Source organism: Petaurus breviceps, unplaced genomic scaffold, assembly GCF_028583685.1.
Source record: "Petaurus breviceps papuanus isolate PSGF00001 unplaced genomic scaffold, PetGlider_PUasm1.0 118, whole genome shotgun sequence".
In the NCBI taxonomy this organism is placed as follows: domain Eukaryota; kingdom Metazoa; phylum Chordata; class Mammalia; order Diprotodontia; family Petauridae; genus Petaurus; species Petaurus breviceps.
In genome coordinates, this window is record NW_027185616.1 from 24,890,349 (window position 1) to 24,912,614 (window position 22,266).

Sequence of the window (22,266 nt, forward strand, 5' to 3'; positions counted from 1 at the left end):
TGAGAAAGGGCTATGTAGACTACTGCTTCTCCAAGTCCTACTTGGCAATTTGCTGCCAAACTCTCATATCCAATTGTCGTCCCTGACCCGTATATATATAGTGACGAGCTTACTCAGAGCCACGTATGAAACATAACCTGTGGTGGGGTTGTTGTGGGTTTGTCACGGTGCCGCGTGGAGGAGTTTGGCATGCTGCTGTTGTTTTTCACTGCAGGTGGGGAAACCACAAGGTTGTGGGTTTTGTATTTTTTGCTTAATTTATTTTATTTTAATTTATAGAGTAAAACAATCATTTCCATAACACAGTAGCAATAAAAAGATGATTTCACATGAAACTGCAAATCTGCTATTCAGAACTTGCCATTCCTTTCAAATATAAGCAAAATTATCATGCGCATTTAATTTTTCTCCCCTTTATATCTTCCCTCCTCTCCCCAACCTCTACCAGCCCTCCTAGGGATAGCTACCATTCAACACAAATAGGTATATGTGTGTGTATATATATATATATATGAATATATATGTATGCATGTATATGTATGTGTATGTGTGTGTGTATATATATATATACACACAAAAAACTATTCTATACATACTTCTATTTATCAGTTCTTTCTCTAGATGCAGATACAATCTTATTCATATGTCCTTTATAGTTAATTTGGGTATTTATTTATTTTTTTGGTTTTTTAAAGTGTTTTTTCAGTTTTCAAATGCTTTATTAACTTCTGATTTGCATCATTCATTTCCACCAGATTTTGAGTTACAAATTTTCTCCCCGTGTTTCGCCTACCCACTCCCCCAAAATAGCAATCCCACAGGATATCCCCTCCTCCAATCTGCTCTCTCCCATATCTTCTCCCATACCTTAGACTTTTCCAGTAGGGCATGGTGGATCTCTATGCCCCAGTGCCTGTATATCTTATTTCCCAATTACATGTAAAATAGTATTAATAATATATATATATGTATATATATATTAAACATTTGATTTTAAAACTTTGAATTCCATATTCATTCCTTTCCTCCCTTGTCACCCACCGTCACTGGGAAGATAAACAATTCAGTATAGGTTGTACATTGTAGCTAATACAAAACAATAACATAGTAGATATATTGTAAAAGACTGACTATATTTCCCTCCCTCCTATCCCACCTCCCACTTGTTCTATTCTTTACATTGATCCCATCCCTTTTCAAAAGTGGGTGCTTCCACCTTCCCTCTCCCCCAGTCTGTCCTCCCTTCCATCATCCCCCCTCTCATTCCCTTCTGCCCCTACTCTCTTGTATGGTGAGATACCCTATTTAGTGTGTATGTCATTCCCTCCCTGAGCCAAATTCAATGAGAATAAGGTTGACCCATTCCTTTATGCCTTCCTGTTCTTCCCCTCCATTGTAACCATTTTCCCTTGCCTCTTCTGTATGAGATAGTTTACCCCATTCTGTCTCTCCCCATCTCCTCTCATTATATTCCTCTCACCTCTTAATTTCACATTTTAAGTATCATCCCTTCCTATTAAATTGGCCCTGTGCCCTCTATCTATGGATACCTGTAATAATTTCGGTATTTATAATAGACAAAATAACTTTTCACTCAAAGTCATTCTAAAAACAATATTGCTATTACTATATACAGTTTCCTCTTGGTTCTGCTCATTTCACTCTTCATTATTGTGTGCAAGTCTTTCCATGTTCTTCTAAAATCATTGAACTCATCGTTTCTTATAGCATAGTAGTATTCCATCACAATCATATACTGCAGTTTGTCCAACCATTCCCCAATTGAGGAGCATCCCTGTAGTTTCTGGGTCTTTGCCACCACAAAGAGAGCTGCTATAAACATTTCAGAATATATAAACTCTTTTCCTTTTTCCTTAATTATCTTTGAAAATAGACCAAGTAGTGGTATTGCTAGGTCAAAGAGTATAGGTAGTTTAATAACTCTTTGGACATAATTCCAGATTGCTCTCCAAAATAGTTGAATCAGTTCAAAATTCCACCAACAATGAATCATTTGTCCCAATTTTTCTACATCCCCTTCAACATTTGTCATTTTTGGCCTTCTATCATTTTAGCCAATCTGCGGGTATAAAATATCTCGAGTTTCTTTTAATCTACATTTGTCTAATCAATAATGATTTAGAAAATTTTTTGCTATGACTATAAACTATTTTAATTTCTTCATTGGAAAACTGCCTTTTCATATCCTTTGACCATTTATCAATTTGGGAATGACACATTCTTATAGATTAAACAAAGTTCTTTATATATTTTAGATATGAGACATTGATAAACTGCCTATAAAATTCCTCCCCCTCCCCAATTTTCTGCTTTCCTTCTGATCTTGGCTATATTTGTTTTATTTGTACAAAACCTTTTTAAAGTAATCAAAATGATCCATTTTATACCTAACTTTGCTCTCTATCTCTTGTTTATTCAGAAATGGTTTTCCTATCCATAAGCCTGATGGGTAATATGTTCCACATTCTTCTAATTTTCTTGTAAAATCTCCAAGCCATTAATCCATTTTGATTTTGTGGTAAATGATGTGGATATTGTGGCCTTGGAAAATGGTGTGAAATATTGGTCCATTCCTTTTCTGCCATTTTGCTTTCTAAGTTTTCTCAACAATTTTTTAACCAAATAATGAATTCTTATCCCCAAATCTTCAGTCTTTACCCTTGTCAAATACAAAGTTATTACGTTAATTTGGTGCTGTAAATTGTCTACCCTATTCCACTGATCTACCTTTCTATTCCTTAGTCAGTACCAGCTAGTTTTGATAATTACTGCCTTACAATACATTTTAAGATCGAGTACTACTAAACCTCCTTCCTTTATACTTTTTCATTATTTCCTTTGATATTCTTGACTTTTGTTTTTCTAAATGAATTTCATTACATTTTTTTCTAATTCAGTAAAATAATATTTTGGTAACTTAATTGGGGTGGCATTGAATATTATAAATTAATTTGAGTAAAGTTGTTATTTTTATTATATTTTCCCTGCCTACCCATACATAATTAATATTTCTCCAAGTATGTAAATCTGATTTTATTTGTATAAAAAGCTGTTTGTTTGTTTGTTTTTTAAATAATTTTGTTTATATAGTTCCTGGGTTTGGTTTTGTAGGTATACTCCCAGGTATTTTATATTGTCTAGCGTTATTTTAAATAGGGTGTTTTTTTTTTTTTTTTTGCTGTCTCTTCATGTAGAGTTTTGTTTGTTATATATAGGAATGCTGAAGATTTATATGGATTTACTTTATATCCTGTAACATTGCTAAAATTATTAACTGTTTCAACTAACTTTTTAACTGAGTCTTTGGGATTTTCCTAGTATATCGTCATATTGATAGTTTTATCACCTCATTCCTTATTCCGATTCTTTCCATTTCTTTTTCTTCTCTTATTACTATTACTAGGATTTTCAATACAATACTGAATAATATTGATGACAGTGGGCATCCTTTTTTCACACCTGATCTTAGTGGCAAGGCGTCTAGTTTATCCCCATTATAAATAATGATACTGCTGATTTTAGATAAATTTTTTTTTATCAATTTAAGGAAAATTCTGTTCATACCAATACTTTGAACTGTTTTTTGATAGAAATGAGTCTTGGACTCTATCAAAAACTCTTTTGCATCTATTGATATAATCATATGATTTAAAAAAACTTTTGCTATTGATGTAATCAATTATGGTAATAGTTTTCCTTATGTTAAACCATCCTTGCATTCCTGGTATAAATCCCACTTGGTCTTCCTCATTTGGATATAAGTATCATATTTATTTCATAAAAGGACTTTGGTAGGATCCTTTCTTTACCTATTATTCCAAATAATTTATTTAATATTGGAATTAGTTGATCTTTAAATGTTTGTTAGAATTCACTTATAAATCCATTTGGGCCTGGTGTTTTTCTCTTAGGAAGCTCATTTTTGGTCTGTCCAATGTCTTTTTCTAAAATAAGTATCTTTAAATATTCTATCCCCTCTTCTGCTACTCTAAGCAATTTATATTTCTTAAAATATTCTTCCATTTCACTTAACTTGCTAAATTTATTTATATATAATTGGGCAAAATAACTCCTTATAATTGCTTTAATTTCATCTTCATTAATGGTATATTCACCCTTTTCATTTTTATGCTAGTGATTTGGTTTTCTTTTCTTTCTTTTTAAACCAAATTAACCAAATGTTTATCTTTTTTTTTCATAAAACTGACTCCTAGTTTTATTTATTAATTTAATTTATTAATTTATCTATTAATTCAATGAGTTTTTTACTCTCAGTTTTATTAATCTCACCTTTAAAATTTAGGATTTGAAATTTAATGTTTAATTGAGAGTTTTCATTTATTTATTTATTTAATCGCATACCCAATTCATTAGTCTGTTCTTTTTCTATTTTATTGAGGCCAGCATTTAGCAATACAAGTTTTCCTTTAATCACTGTTTTTCCTGTATCCCATAGTTTTTGATATGTTGTCTCATTATTGCCATTCTCTTTATTGAAATTACTAATTGTTTCTATGATTTGTTCTTTAACCCAGTCATTCTTTAAAATTAGGTTAATTTCCAATTAGTTTTTAATCTATGTTTCCTTGGTCCCTTATTAAATATAATTTTTATTACATTATGATCTAAAAAGAATACTTTTAATATTTCTGCTTTTATTCTTTTAACTATATAATTTTCATGTACTAATATATAGTCAGTCTTTGTAAAGGTGCCATGAACCAATGAGAAAAGGTGTTTCCCTTTCTTTTTCTATTCAAATCTCTCCAGATATCTATCATATCTAGTTTATCTAAAATTCTATTCACTTCCTTAACTTCTTTGTTATTTATTTTTTTTATTAGATTTATCTAGTTCTGAGAGGGGAAGATTATAGTCCCCTATTATTATAGTACTACTATCTATTGTCACTTTTTTGACTTTATAGTATTGCCTGTATAGGTTCAATATATTCAGTATATTGATATTACTTCATTGTCTGTGGTACCTTTTATCAAAATGTAGTTATCCTTTTTATCTCTTTTAATTTAAATCTTTTTTAGCCATAAATATGTCTGAGATCATAAGTACTACCCCTGTCCCTTTTGTATCAGTTGAACCATAATAAATTCTACTCCAACCCTTCATTTTAACTCTGTCTCATTGTTGGATTCTGATTTTTAATCTATTCTGCTATCCATTACTGTTTAATGGGTGAGTTCATTCCATTCACATTCAAAGTTATAATTACTATAATTACTATTTTTAAATTTTCCTCCATTTTTGCTGTTTTCCTTCACAGTCTCACTTTTTACCCTATACCTGTTACTTTATATTTTCCCTCTTATTCCTTATTTTGCCACCCTCCTAATCTTAATCTATGCATCTTTATAAAAGTCTCTACCCTCCCATATCACCCAGTTTTTTTACCTTTCTAAAATTTTAGAAAGCTTCTAAACCTCTTCAAATATATACATTTCTTCCTCTTCAACCCAGATGAGAGTAAAGTTCCAATATTATCAGCCCTTCACCCCCATTAGCTTCCTCTATATTAGTTCTTCCTTTCACACCCCATTTTTATTAGATAATTTCTCCTTTTAATCTTTTCCTACCCAAATTTTGTTTCACCTTGCCATATACAACTCAGTCCCCAAAGCTTTTCCTATTTGTCTTTTGTTAGAATGGTCAAACATTATGATATGTAGATCATTATGGGAAGTAAAATGGAATTGAATGTTTCTGCCTTGATCATATGGATTTTCTTCTGGTCTATTAAAATTGAATATATAAAAATTAAATAAATCCAGGTAACTAATCATCTTCAGTAATGTGTGTATGTATATGTATATACCGATATACAATATACATAGATGTATAATAGCATTTATATGGCACTTTAAGGGTTGAAAAGGACTTTACAAATATTATCACATTTTATATTCATAAAACCCTGAGAATCTGGTGCCATTATTATCCCTATTTTGCAGATGAGGAAACCAAGACAGAGATTAAGTAATTGTTCAGGGTCTCACAGCTAGTAAATGTATCTGACGCTGGATTTGAATTTAGGTCTACCTGACTCAAGGCACAATACTCTATTCATTGCTCCATCTAGGGGCCATTTCACTGAACATAGGATCATAGATCTAGAATTGCATAGGACACTAAAGGTCATCTAATCCAATCTTTCATTTTACAGAAGAGGAAACTGAGTCTCTGAGAGGTAAATTGACTTGTCAAATTGACACAGTTAATATGAATGAAATATGTTATGAAATCTTTTTCTCCCCTAGCATCCATTTTCTTAAGTTAGACATTTATAATATTTAAACATAATTATATAATATATAATAATATATTTTGTTATATATAAATAATATATAATAATATAAAATTAAAATATTTTTATACTTATTTGCATACAAAGCCTTGTTTTCATAGGTGGTACAAAGATAAACATGAATTCATACTCTGTCTAATCCATACTATTGATTATTCAAAAAGAATGAATTATATATATATGTATATATATATATATAAGGAAAAACATTTTTAAAAGTCTTGTAATTATTACTACCTTCATAAAGGGAGAGATTTACTTTTATGCTCTAATTGGACCACATTATGGCAGTCCTATAAATCAATTGAAGTAGAGTTGTATAAAGTTCTGGCTGACTGTACACTGTTTGTCCACTATCTAAGGACCAACCTACCTAAGATTGAAGAGGTTTATAGCCAAGTTAATTACAGCATGATGGATTTTTTTAACCCTAACATTACTCATGAAGACCATTTACCGAGGTTTAGTAAGGGATTTTGATCTGTGATGGTGACTGGTATGTTTATCCAGATAAAATAACAATAATCTCTGAAGTACTGAAATAAGAAATTCTCTCCAGAGGTGGCCCCTTGAGGATAGTTACATTTAGTTGACTAGACTATGAATGTATCTTCTTAGAGAAATTATGATTAATATTATTACCTTAAACTTGATATTTAAAACCAATAACAATTAGCCAGTAATGTAGCTAAACATGATGTATAACTCTAGAAGAAAAATCTGTATTTAAACAATTTACATTCTAATTAGATATAGAGGAAGATTTGCACAAATATTATACTGTGTATCCTAGCAATGTAAATTTTAAAAACATATGTTTAGGGGGAGCTAGGTGGTGGAGTAGATAGAGCATTGGTACTCTTGTCAAGAGAACTTGAGTTCAAATCTGACTTTAGACACTTAGCTATACGACCTTGAGCAAGTCATTTAACCCCAATTGCCTCCAGTAAACACATGCGCGCACACACACACACACACACACACACACACACACACACACCACGCACGCGCACACTTCCTTTGGGTCCTCTTCTGAATCTATCTAAAACTGTTGCTTTTCACTCAGTTTTCTTTTCTTCAGAACATAATTGTAGTCTATGTATACACTGCCCTAGTAATGTTGAGTTTACTTCCCATCATTCACAAGTCTTTCCATATTTTCTTTTTTTTCAAACTTATTCCTCTTTATGTTTCTGTAATTTTCCATTATGTGAAATAACATAGCCCTATGAATGAATCTTCCTGAAATTTGTGATGGCCTAATGGGAATGTCTAGAGAGTCTGGGTAACAGTCACATTCATGCATATAAAGTTTATAAAACTGTTTGATTCAGTATGATATGGTCTTTATTTGTCCATATGTGTTTTTCCACATAATATACAGCTTTGCTAATGTCATTAGCTAATGTCATCATCAGATTTTGAATTCTTTTCAAACTGTAGAAGTGACTTGATTTTTATACAGATTTAGAGTAAACTGAATAGTTCCTGAATCATTTTAGGCTGTCTGTCACAATTTAATTCAACTCATTTTAGAACTCCTTTAAACAGTGCTAATTCTGTCCTTAGGTGAAGTACAGACCTTTTACATGTATGATTTGGGCACTAGGGGAAAAAATTCCTATTGTTACTGATCTTATGAAGGTTTTTTGATGGGTTGCTTAATCATTTCAGTTGTCAGACTCTTTGTGATCCCATTTGAGTTTTCTTGGCAAAGTGTTTTGTCATTTCCTCTCCAGCTCATTTTACAGATGAGAAAATTGAGACAAATGAGGTTAAATGACTTGCCCAGAGTCAGACAGCTAATAAGTGTCTGAAGCCAAATTTGAACTCAAGTCTTCTTGACCAATGGCCTGGTACTCTCTCCATTGCACCATAATTATCTCCTCTTTATATATTCATATATACACATGTTGTCTTTACCAACAGAATGTGAGCTCCTCTGAGGACAGGAATTCTTTCATTTCTGTCTTCTTAACCCCAATGCCTAGCATGGTGCCTAGCATATAATAGGCCTTAATAAATATTTGTTGATTGATAGCTTGATTGATCAAATAATAGTGCTTTGAGAATGGTCTTATATCAGGACAGTGACATCTATTTTCAACAGAGCAGGTCTCTGCCTGGAAAAACAAAAACAATAACAAAACTTGCATCTGCTTAGAAATGCTTGAATTTTGGATACATAAATGTTGCCAATCAGCTAGGCAGCCAACCTATTCATCCTCTAAAGGAAAACAATGACTTTCATGCCCAGAGTCATAACCTAAGTTTGGAAATGAATGCTTTGCTGTTCTCTTTTGCATTTAATGATTTTCCTTTCAGGCCTCTTTATCCTTGGGTTTTAGGGTATGGCACAGTATTCTGTCCTCTTTTACGGCTATTACGACAATAAACGGACTATTGGAGCCATGAATTTCAGGATGCCTCTCTCCTACTTTCTGGTGGGAATCATGTGCATTGGATACAGCTTCCTGATTGTCATCAGAACGTAAGTCCCATCTGTCCTCAGGGTAGGAAAAAATGATTACTGTAACCAAAAAAAGAAGGGGGGTAGGCGAGGGAATAGTTTGAGAACTGGGTAAGATTATTATGTTGTTTTATGTCTAGAGAATATACAAATGAGGGGACATGATATACAGTTTTAATATTAGGACTGATGTAAGATTAATATTGCTCCAATATGGTTGGTACACAAGGTCTTCATATCATTCCTCTTCACTTGGATTGATAGCGGGTCACTTATACCACTAGCAACTTTATCAGGCTTGAGCAATTTTTAACCAATATGTTAGCCTTTTAGTACTTTAGAGGTATAAGGGAATTGCTCAGCATAGGCATAGAAAACAGCTTTTGACCCTTCTTTATCCACTCAGAGGTACTTGAGTTCAGTCCTTTTTGCTGATTTTAAGAAATCTGAAGCTTGTCTTCTTATTTTTATTTATTTTTTTTTAAACAATTGGGGTTAAGTAACTTGCTGAAGGTTACATGGCCAGGTGTTTCTGGGTGGGTGCTAAGTGTCTGAGCCCAGATTCGATCTCCAGGTCATCCCAACACTGGAGCCAGTGCTCTTACTCACTGTGCTACCTGGCCGCCCCATCTTCTTATTTTTTTTAAAGTAGAATAGTCATTCAACCAACTATTTCAGCAATATAAAATAACAGAAAAACAAGTGTGGTCTCCAAAGATACCACCAGAATTACAAGTATAATAATGCATTCTCTTAGAAAAGGATGCATTTTATCATAGGGAAGGATTTCAGTTGGAAACAAGATCAAGCGTTTGTTTTTTTTATCCCCCTGCACAAAATATATATTTTCAGTAACATGTTTAGGAACATTGGAAGAAAATTATGGCATATATTTAGGCTTTCAGACTCTTATCCCAGTTTGTTGTTGTTTAGTCAATTAGTTGTGTTTGACTCTTTGTGATCCCATTTAGGGTTTTCTTGGCAAAGCTACTGGAGTAGTTTGCCATTTCCTTCTCGAGCTCATTTCACTGATGAAGAACTAAGGCAAACAGGGTTAAGTGACTTGTCCCAGATCACACAGCTAGTAAGTGTCTGAGGTCAAATTTGAACTCAGGTCCTCCTGACTTGTAGGACTGGCGCTCTATCCACTGTGCCATCTAACTGACCCCCTTGTCCCAGCTAGTAACCAGTAACACACACTAGCTTCACCTGATAGTTACAGATGAAAACATCTACCTGCACTTTACCAAATCCCTTGTCAGGATTTGCTAGCTTATCTTTTTGATTAGCACAGAGTTTCTTCATAACTAGTTTTCAGGGGCTTCCAGGTATTCCAGGAGGACAAAGTATATAGAACAACATGTGGGGTATTTACCTAAATTGTCTAGACATATCTACTTTACTGAAATCGGGATTAACATATAATTTATTAAGTATTGGTTTGATTTTTAACTTCCTGACTAATAAGGTGTAGGCTTTGTCCTTTACCATTTTTCTGTGACCTTCAGTGACTGGGAAACAGTGTTAGATGGTACCAGTGTAGGCTTGTTTTATTGACTATTCTGAGTTTTAACAGAGGTAGTATCTATTGCATAATTTTTTAAATGCAATTTTGTAGAAGTTATGTGCTTTTAGACAAATAAGATGGTATAACTGATACGTGTTGGCTATCTAGCTAATCATACATTTAGTTTTAGCACTGACAAAATCCATCAAATTTACCCATTAAAACTGGTCAGTTGTATTGAAACATCCTAACTGGTTTGACTTTTTAAAAAATATTTTTTACTCTTTTGGTTTTGATAAAACAAACTGATTTGACTCTTTTTCTTATGGACTAACCTCCTAATGGCTTACACACTGGGTTTGCTCATGGTTGGAACACATTCGCAGGAGTAGTGTTGCAAATACAAGAGCTACAATAAATTACACTGAGCGCAACTCTTTATAAACAGAATTAACATTAACATATATGCTCCTATTTTACTCTATACTTACACATAAGTATCTACAAGCTCCATAAGCTACTTAGAAATGAAGAAGTTTGACCATCAAATAGGCTATTTTCAGTGACTTCAGGGATTTATCCACAAAATATTAAAAAGGTCCCTAAAACATGTTGCTTATTGCCAAAACCCCAAAAGGTTTTGATTTCTTGATTTACACTTATGGGAATGAACATCCATCAGGACATTTAAAAGTGTGGGTTCTAGCCCTGGCTAGAATAGATAACTTCATAACATTAGATAACTTCAGACAGATTCTGTCTTACACTCTCTTCAGTAAAATATAGATACAAACTTTTGTATCAATATCACAGGGCTTTGGGGAAGGCAAAATTGGAAAATTACTAATTGTGAAAGCATCTTGAATCTTTAGGAATGGAGACACTATAAAATTATGAGGCAATATTATTACATTTCTTTCTTTTTTTTTTTTTAAAGCAATCAGGGTTACATGGCCAGTTATTTCTGGGTGTGGTGCTAAGTATATGAGCCCGGATTCGATCCCCAGGTCATCCCGACACTGGGGCCAGTGCTCTTACTTGCTGAGCCACCTGGCCACCCCTAAGCAATTGGGGTTAAGTAACTTGCTCAAGGTTACACAGCCAGGTGTTTCTGGGTGGCTGTTAAGTGTCTGAGCCCGGATTCGATCCCCAGGTCATCCTGACACTGGAGCCAGTGCTCTTACTCGCTGTGCTACCTGGCCACCCCTAATATTATTACATTTCTAGGAGAGAGGAGTAATTTGGGAGTGGTTTTGGAGGCAGGTCAAAGATACTCAGCTACTACAACTACTACTCTTTCAGTATTGCTACAGTAAAGCTTTAGGGTTATCTGTATGGTTCTAGAAAATATTGCCAGAGGCATGATGTGATTTGAGAGTGATTTACTCAACTCAATCAAAATATTCAGTGGAAATTCTAAAAACAAAAAAAAAGAGTGCACAGGTTTTAGAGACTATATTTGTTCTTCCTATAGCTACTGGTGAGTCTGTACAAAAGTTCGTATTTGGTACAAATCTAAATGGGCTAATACATCCCCCAAATTCAGGCTATTGGCCCCACAGAATTGGAAATAACATCAGTCAAAAGAGACATTTTCGACTTAGAGACCTCTTGTGATACTGTCTGTACTTGCAATACAGCTAAAGGCCTGATTTTCAAAAGTGCTGAAATATCCTTGAGTCCAGGAGCTAACTCAGAAAAGAGCTATTAGAATTTCACCATGGGGAAGGGGTTATGCAGCAGCTGGAATTCAGCAGAGAAGCAGAAGAAAACACTTCAGTTAAGAATGAAATAACTACTCAGTGAATAAGTAACTCACACCTTTGCGGAGGAAGGGATATAACTAGTGATTGCTTTGGTTGCAGAGAAATATTCCACCAACTACTGAACACGAAAGGGAGAAGCAAAAGAAAGGCAAAGAAAAGGAAATAAACATTAATTTAGAGCCTATTGTGTGCTAGGCAATATGCTAAAATGCCTTTTTATAAATACTAATTCAGTTGATCTTTGCAACAACCCTGCAAGGTAATTGCTAATATTATTTCCATTTTATAGTTGAGAAAACTGAGGCTGGGAGAGATTAAGTAATTTGCCTAGGGTCAAAAAGCAAGTAAATATCTGAGGCCAGATTTAAATTCAGGATTTCCTGACTCCTATCACTGTACCACCTAACTGATGAATGCATTAAGTACATATTATGAACATTTATAAACTTCCAAATAATATGGTTAAAAATTATCATGCCAAATACATAGTATACAGACAGGTACATTGAAGGTTAATCTACATTAAAGTTACTTACAATAAACCGTATAAATCCCATACAAAGGATGTAGTATATATAGCAATAATGCCTATAGAAACATTTCTATGAGCATAGGACGATAAATTTAGAGCTGAAAGGGACCTCGGAAATTGTTGAGTCTAACCCTATCATCTTATAGTTGAAGAAAGAGAAACAGAGAATTTAAGCAACTTGCCCTAGATCCTACAGTTGTTTTTTTTTTTTTGTTTAAGCAATCAGGGTTAAGTAACTTGCTCAAGGTTACATGGCCAGTTATTTCTGGGTATCTGAGTATCTGAGCCCAGATTCGATCCCCAGGTCATCCCAACACTGGAGCCGGTGCTCTTACTCGCTGAGCCACCTGGCCACCCCTAAGCAATCAGGGTTAAGTAACTTGCTCAAGGTTACACGGCCAGGTGTTTCTGGGTGGGTGCTAAGTGTCTGAGCCGAATTCGATCCCCAGGTCATCCCAACACTGGAGCCGGCACTCTTATTCACTGTGCCACCTGGCTGCCCCAGATCCTACGATTCTAAGCAGGTATTTGAACCCTGGTCTTTCTGACTCCAAATATATCGTCCTATTCACCATGTCATGCCACCTTCTGATTCAGTACTACAGACCAAGTACTATACTTGGTTATACTTGACATGAGGCCCAAAGTGAAGTTAATTGCTACAGACTAATATAGAGATAATATTATATACTGTCTCATACCAAGTACTTATTATATATATATATCACCAATGCATATCATTTAGAAATATTATAGCTAATTCATCCATTGCTTCTAATGCATCAAAAACTAACTTAGTCACTGGTTGGATGATCTTGACATCTGCCAATGATCTGCTACCAATTCTGAATCCTAAAACTCACTGGGCTACAGTCCTAATTATGGACTCATGGATGGCCCAATCAATAACTCTCTCCTACCTCAAATAAGAAGTCACTAAACAACCACTTTTCCATTGGGCAGTATGAATATCTGTTGTTGTTTTTTTTTAGTTAGCTTTTATAATCTCAGGGCTCATGTTGGCCTTTCCAGACAGCACAGCAATAATCAAAACACAATAATGGTCCCTCAGGTCAAATCAAAGTTTTTGACTGCCTTTGTTTCCTCTTCAGTGGGAAAGTCTCCAAGCTGGCTTAATATTAGGATATATCTATCTATATCCATATCCATATCCATATCCACATCTATATCTGCAATCTATATCATCTATATTTATATGTAGACATATATGTAAACAACTATAATACCCCTGGCACAGAAGTCATGTAAATACTTTAATTAATATTAGAAAGGTAAAGTAGAATTGGGGACCTTTGTCTTGTGTTCCTATTGCTACACTCAGTGTGCTGTCTCCTCCCTTCTCTTTACACATTCAAATGATTAGAAAGGAAAGTGTGGAGTATATGGTTGATGCTATAAAAATATATTATATTGGGGCTTAGCCAAGAAGACAGAGTAAAAGCAGAGACTTGCTTGAGCTCTCCACCAAACCCCTCCAAATACCTGTAAAAAAATGACTCTAAAGAAATTCCAGAGCAGCAGAACCCACAAAATGACAGAGTGAAATAAATTTCCAACCCAAGACAACCTGTAAGGTCTACAAGAAAGGTCTGTTGCACCAGTGGGAGAGAAGAGTGTGGTCCAGCATGAGGCACATCATCACAGATGGGGCTGGAGCAGGACTCAGGGCACTGAATCACTGGCAGCTGTGGCTGTTTCCAGACTTCAACCCACAAACACAAAAGACAACTTAGAAGGTCAGTAGGAAAGGTCTGTGGGACCTGGGTGTGAGAGGAACATGGTCTGGCCCCAGGCCCAGGGTAGCAGCAGCAGCAACTCTAGGCCCATAGACAGTGGGGGGATTGAGCAGCTAATCAGAGGGGGATTGCAGGGATTTCTTTGGTGACACTGAGGAAGGATTCTCTTGCTTTTCCCTGGTTGGTTCTGGGTCATAGTCCTGGGTGGCATTCCTGGAGCGAGGAGGAGTGTAGGTGTGGCAGAACTTATGAAAGCAGTAAAGAGGGAATCCTCCTCACAGTTCCAAGGCAGAAAAGGGTGCTTGTGGCACTCACAGAGCAGAGCACAAGCCAGGAGAGGAGTAAACACCCCTCCTTTGATCATACAACCTTGGCAAAAATGAAAATTTGCAGGTCCCTGGAAATATCTCGCTGAAAACAGCTGCACAAAACCCCTGAAGCATAGGACAGTTCCCTCCACCCTGGAAGCAGAGTCCTACCTTAACAAAGAGTTCAAAATTCAAGTAATTAGATGGGAAAATAAGCAAGCAGTGCAAAAAAATCAGACTATAGAATCTTACTTTGGTGACAAGGAATATAAAAACATACAACCACAAGAAGAAAACAAAGTCAAAGCTCCTACATAAAAAGCCTCCAAGAAAATATGAATTGATAGGCCTTGAAAAAGCTTGGATATACCAAGTAAGAAAAGTAGAAGAAAAATTGGGAAAAGAAATGAGTGATACAAGAAAATCTTGAAAAATCAGTCAACAGTTTGCTAAAGGAGACCCAAAATTGCTTTAAAAAGTAGCACCTTAGAAAATAGACTTATCCAAATGGCAAAAGTGACCCAAAAAACCAATGAGGAAAAGAATGCTTTAAAAAGTAGAATTGGCCATATGGAAAAGGAGGGCTAAAGTTCATTGAAGAAAATAATTCCTTAAAAATTAAAATGGAGAAAATGGAATCTAATGACTTTATTAGAAATTTAAAAATTATAAAACAAAAACCAAAAGAATGAAAAAATTGAAGACAATGTAAAATATTCCTTTGGAAAAACAACTGACCTGGAAAATAGATCCAAGGGAGATAATTTAAAAATTATTGAACTATCTGAAAGCCATTATCAAAAAAAGAACCTAGACATCATCTTTCAAGAAGTTATCAAGGAAAACTTCCCTGATATTCTAGAACCAGAGGAGAAAATAGATATTGAAAGAATTCACAGATCACCTCCTGAAAGAGATCCCAAAAGGAAAACTCCTAGGTATATTGTAGCCAAATTCCAAAGTTCCTAGATCAAGGAGAAAATACTGCAAGCAGCCAGAAAGGAAATATTTAAGTACTGTGGAAACACAATCATGATAATGCAAGATTTAGCAGCCTCTTCATTAAGAGACAGAAGGGCTTGGAATATGATATTCCAGAGGCCAAAGGAGCTAGGATTAAAACCAAGAATCACCTGCCCAGAAAAACTGAATATAATCCTTCAGGGGGAAAATGGATATTCAATGAAATAGAGGTCTTTCAAGCATTCTTGATGAAAAGATCAGAGCTGAATACAAAATTTGACTTTCAAATACAAGACTCAAGAAAAGCATGGAAAGGTAAACAGAAAAGAGAAATCATAAAGTACTTATTAAAGTTGAACTGTTTTCATTCCTACATGGAAAGATGATATTTATAACTCATGAGACATTTCTCAGTATTAAGGCAGTTGAAGGGGTTCGTTGAATATGATATATTCAACTAATATCTAAATGGGGTATAGAAATCTGTCTTTCCTTATAGTAAAATAGAAGGGAAGGGGATAAGAGAAGATGGGAGAGGAGTGATAGAAGGGAGGGAAGATTAGGGGAAGAGATAATAAGAATGCACATTGGGGTGGAGGGAAGGGAGTGATGGGGATGATATCTAAAAAATAAAATTAAGGGGTGAGAGAGAGGAATGTACTAGAAGAAGGAGAAAGGGAGAAGTAGAATATGGTAAATTATCTCCCATAAAAGAGGCAAGAAAAAATTTGGAGGGGAAGTGGGGGGCGGGTAAGAGGAAATGAGTGAACCTTACTCTCATTGGATTTCGCTTAAGAGGGAATAACGTAAACACTCAATTGGGTATGAAAATCTATCTTACCCTTCAGAAAAGTAGGGGCGAAGGGGATAAGGAAGAGGTGATAGAAGGGAAGGCAAATAAGAGGAGGGGGTAATAAGAAGCAAACACTTTTGAGGAGTGACAGAGTAAAAGGAGAGAATAGAATAAACAGGGTGTGGGATAGGGTGGAAGGAAATATAGTTAGTCTTTCACAGCATGACTGTATGGAAGTGTTTTGCATTACTACAGATGTACAACTTATATCTAATGGGTGGCTGTAGCGCCAATGCAATATTTACAGCACCCTCAATCACAATAAAGACCGTGACTATAAGTATCACATGAAGTTCCATTGCAAAATATACCAAACTTTCCAAATAGAGGATAGAATGGAAGCATTTATTTAGACACCAGAAAACTGGATCCCCAAACGAGTGAGCCAATTCCGTCATGGTACCAAAGATCATTATGGCAGAAGCCATAATGCAGCATCCTTCAGCCTTCCCACAAACCAATACAAGATCAATATCTACTCACAAGCCTATCTGACTCCTTGCCTGAGGTCCTCCTCTCTCCCCCACCATCTCGCTAGCTCTGACCAGCTTGCTGTGGGCTTTGCTTCCCTTCAGCAAAGGCTGAACCTACAGGCTCCTTTTGACTATAGTTAGCCTATTAGGGGATAAAGTTTATCTTCATAGCAGGGAAGCTTCCTGTGGGCTCTGCTCCACCCGTTAGCAAATTCCCTCCATCACAGGCTCCATGTAATTACATTCAGCCTATCAGGGGCAGAGTTTTCTTTCAAAGAAGGGGAGGTTTCTTTCAAACTCCCCTGTACATCTATAAAGGGCAGGGAAAATCTTCAAATTCCCATTCTCATTATAGTGGGGAGGGAGGGACGGAGAGAACATAAAACTCAAAGGTTTAAAACAAATGTTAAAATTTGATTTTACATGCGACTGGGAAATAAGATATACGGGCAATGAGGTATAGAAATCTGTCTTTCCCTACAGGAAAATAGAAGGGAAGGGAATAAGAGAAGATAGGGGAGGGGTGATAGGAGGGAGGGAAAATTAGGGGATTCGGGACTCAAAATCTTGTGGAAGTGAATATTGAAAACTGAAAATGTTTTAAAAAAAATTTATAGAGTTAAGTAAATCAAATTCATAAATTAAAATTATGTGCTACCATACTGTAAACATACAGGATTAAGTACCTTATATGTTGTCCTCATTAGATTTCAAATCCAAATAAGATCAATTAAGTAGTGGGACCTAATCATTACTCCTGGAAACAGTGCATTAAATAGATGAACTTGACTGGCTTATTTAATACCAACTAAGGTATTGGTCCGGTTGAGACTTTAATCTTTCCATGCCTAAATGAGGAAGTCTAGACTGGACTAGGAATGTTCTAGCTTGTTCAGAGTCTTTTCACAAGACTGTCTCCTGGGGGTAGATAGAGATTCCTTGCTTCGGGCATACTCCCATCTGGAAACAGGATTTTAACTTATTCTAACACTCATGGGAATGGATTTCAGGGACTTGTTCACAACACCAAAGTATTCTGTTTCTTGCAGTCACATTAAAGGCAAAACTCTGACTAAACACTCAACACATGCACACCAATACTCCAGTCTTATAAATGCATTTAAAGACACTTTTTTTGGTCTGCCCAAAATGTCATCATCCCTACCACTGTCACTATTTTCATACAGGTGTTGCAGTTCCTAGAAGTGCCACAGATTAGATCTTTTATTCTATAAGGGATGAAACTGACCCACCTGTGATGATTAACGCTAAGGAGGTTTAAACTACGGACAATAAGAGTCAAAGCTGCTTGAATTCCCTAATTAAGGAGAGATACTTTTGAGACAAACAGATGGGCATCCATATGGAGATGGAAATACAGAGACAGACAAAAGCAGAGATGAGAGAAAGAGACAGCAAAGCAGAGAGACAAAGAGAGAGATTTAATGAAGATCTATAAGACTATTTCTCAGAAAATTCCAGCTTAGTATAGACATACAAATTTATCAAAAACAACCTCTGTAGACTGAGATTTTCTTAATACAGCCCCAAAGATGTAAAACCCTTTCTCCAAAAAAGACAGAATTAGTTTACTACTGTTGGACCCTTTTGGGTGGGCCTATCTTGACCCAAGGTCATGCTGGCTTTTCAGTTCTGTGGAGAGAGAAACAGGAGTGTGTGTGTGCGTGTGTGTGTGTGTGTGTGTGTGTGTGAGAGAGAGAGAGACAGAGACAGAGAGAGAGAGACAGAGAGACAGAGAGAGAGAGACAGAGAGAGAGACAGAGAGAGAGAGAGAGACAGAGAGAGAGACAGAGAGACAGAGAGAGAGACAGAGAGACAGAGAGAAGCAGAGAGAGAGAGACAGAGACAGAGAGAAGCAGAGACAGAAACAGGCAGTTATACTACTGCTTATCCCTCTGCACATCAGGAAAATGAGGAGGGAAGAAGGGGAAAAGAATTTATCTGAGCCTAAGTCTTGCCTGAGATCTCACTCATTTTATTGCCTAGTAAAGTCTGGTACAGTGGAAAGATCACACTGCATTTGGAATCATGGGTCCTGCTTTCAAATCTTCATTTTACTACTTCTTACATGTGTCACTTTGGCAAGTTACTTAACCTCTCAGCCTCAGTTTCCTCATTTATAAAATCAACAGGTTGAACTAGATAGCCTCTGAGTGCCTTTCCAGCTGTAAATATATAATTCATATGTCTTTACCCTGTTTCTTGCTGAAGGCATTGCCTCGTTCTTCTCACCATCTCCTGTAGGCTTGGAGGCCACATTGTACCTTTCTATCTTCTAGCTCTCTGCCAGGTATGAAGGCCATTTAGGGGAACTGGAATAAGCACTGGATGATGATGATGGTGATGGTGATGATGGTTTGGGGTCAGAAGACCTGATTTTGAATCTCAGCCCTGCCACTCACTAGTTTTGTGACCTTGGGAAAAATCATTTAACCTTTCTAGGTCTTAGTAACCTCATCTACAAAATGAAGACCTTGGATCTTCCAAGGTCTAAGTCTATGATCCTAAATTCTTTGTGAATTAAGGAATTCTAACTATGTTCACAATACAAAATCCCTTGCTCAATCCAATCACATGCCTTTTGGTTGCAGTTAAATGAAAGAGGGGTGGGTTTTTATGCTCTCTTTTCCAAATAGGAAAAAATATTCCTATTTCTTTAGTGGCCTGAAGAAAGCAAAGTAATTCACATTAGTTTTTAATACCCAACAACAGCTTAATCTATTATCACCTCCTGAGATATTTGCATATTTTAGAAAGGTGGCTTGGAAGTACCAATGATAAGGCAATGGAGCCCATTTTCAACTTCTCTAAAAATAAGGCCTATACCAAAAGTTTGATTCTCTAATGATGCTATGATAGACTCCTGGGGCAGCTGGCAGTTAAGTCCTTGAACATGTACTCCTTTCATACATAAGACTGGGACTGCTTAAGGTATAAATTTTCCCCCTCTCTCTGAACAAGAAATCAATAAGTACTTAAAATCTAAAGTTATTATCTTTTAGTACCATTGGCCTTCTATATGCTTAATGAGCTTCATTGTTTATTACAAAATCTAGTAATGTGAGCCCTATTATAACCAAGGAAGTAATACTTGGGAATAAAGCCATTCATGACCCAAAAGTAAATTGTAGCTATTTAAGAAATATTCTGATATCAGTACAGATAATTATAGATAAAAACCCACATCTGACCAGCAGTGGAGCAAAAAAAAACCCAAAAAACAAACAAAAAACCCCAATAACAGTGTGTATTTATTGTATGCTGTGTAAACCATAACTGTTTAGTATTCATTCATTCATTTATCAATAAGGAAGAACTAAGTTTTCTAGGTTGATAATCTTACTGGTGCTAAGATTGTCCTCAGAATGCCCATTGAGTGACTAACAGGACATTTACAAGGTTTTGCTGACTACATCTGAATTTAAGCAATTTTCATCTTTCTCAACCCAAATCTCCCCTGAGTGTCTGTTTCCTGAGCCCAGTCCAATTCATTGTTGTCTCACTGAATCTTTCCATTGTCTTCACTAGAGTGCTTTCTGTGGAATCTTTAATGTGCCTAAATGTTTCTTAATTTTAGGCCAGTCAGTCAATCAATAAACATTTATCAAACACTTAGTATGTTCCAGACACTGTGATAAGTGCTGGGCAAAAAAGTACAAAAAGAGAAAGATTGTCTCTGCCCTCAAGGAGTTTATAATCCAATAAGGGAAGACAACACGCCAAAGGAAGCTCAAAAGGAGGTGTGTTGTGTGTGTATGTGTGTGTGTGTGAGAGACTTGGGAAAGTCAAGAATGGCTTTCCTAAGGCATGATGGAAAAGTCAGAGAATGACACCATATTGCAGCCAGGTGAGAAATGAGGAGATATTCTGACAACCATCATAAATCCATGTATAGGCAGGCCATTTGAATTTTTTTAAATGATAATGATTGTGATGTATAAAAAGTTTGAGAGATATGATTTCTGGGAAATTAATCATTCTATTAATTATGGCTAGTGAATAATGAACAAAATGATGATCGTTTGGCCAGCCCTTGTACATCAAAGGCAGACTATAGCAGCCTATTTATACTTATATGCTCTTGGAAGAATGGGTATTTCCAACAGATAGCAATCAACTCTGGCTGGCTAACAATTAATGAGAGAATGATTGTTATAATGAGAAGTGGACTTATGCTAATGAGGAGATGGGGGACTAACTTGGACTATGTCACTCTTATTCCTAGAAGACCCTCAGCCTGGCAATCTAGAAGAGGTTCCCAAATTTATTTGGCCTATTGCCCTCTTTAAAAAAATTACCCTGGAAATCTATTTTCTTTTAACATTTTTTTTGAAATTTGTATCATTTCAAAAATATATAAGATATATTTTAAATGATGTATCTGAAATTTAGTATTTTTTTTGTAAATTTGTGTTTTTTTATGCATTGAAGTGCTCCACACACCCTCCTGCCAACACTTGCTTGTTAAGACCTGTCAGTGGACTTGACCACTGATTGGCTATAATTTGTATTTTGTCTAATTATTTGGAATATAATGTAATTACTCTGACTTTGACTCTGCAACAAAACAGTTGAAACATGTTCAAACAGTTCAAAATTTTCTTCTCTTATTTCCTTATACTTTCACCACCCTCTTACTCTTATTCAACACCCCAATTGCATCCAAGGCTGCTACAGCCCCTCCCCCCGGATCATTCCAGTGTCCCCCAGGCGGTGGTATTGACCACTTGGGAACCTCTGAAAAGATTTACCCCCACCCAAGCCTGAGTAGATCACAATGAGCTTTCCCCATTACTTGGGGTCCAAACAAGATTGAGAATGTTGAATCCAGTCTCATTATCAACTCTATTCTTTAGGGCCTGACTTGAGTAAAGAATAAGGGAATAAAAAGGGAAAAAATTCTCGTTCTGCCCAGTAGTAATTGGTTATTAATATTAGAGAGAAATAATCATTTCTCTCACGATGATCTGAGAGGCAACCTGGTGTAGTGAATAGAGAGCTGACCATAGAATCATAAAGACCTGGGTTCAAGGTCTGATTTTGACAAATGCTGACTATACAATCCTGGGCAAGTCACTTCACCTCTCCTTGTGTTGAGCTACTTTCTAAGACTATGATTTATTTTGTAGAAGCTCCTGCCCCCAATAAAATCATAGATCCAGAACACATAGCTACATAGTTTTGTTTTTTCACGATGAAGTCTAAGCTTATCATTATTCCCAAATGTGGATTTTAAAGGATAAATACAAAAGTAGCATAATAAATAATTTAATCAA

The 22,266-nt window shown here is 35.7% G+C and overlaps 1 protein-coding gene across 1 annotated transcript in view; it reads left to right on the top strand.

Annotated features, from left to right (window-relative positions):
- Window positions 1–22,266, top strand: part of TMC1 (transmembrane channel like 1) — a 151,415-nt gene that overhangs the window by 74,295 nt on the left and 54,854 nt on the right. The window contains exon 9 of the mRNA XM_069087161.1: window positions 8,689–8,831. Within this exon, the coding sequence (XP_068943262.1) occupies window positions 8,689–8,831 (143 nt within the window). The remainder of the gene's footprint in view (window positions 1–8,688; window positions 8,832–22,266) is intronic.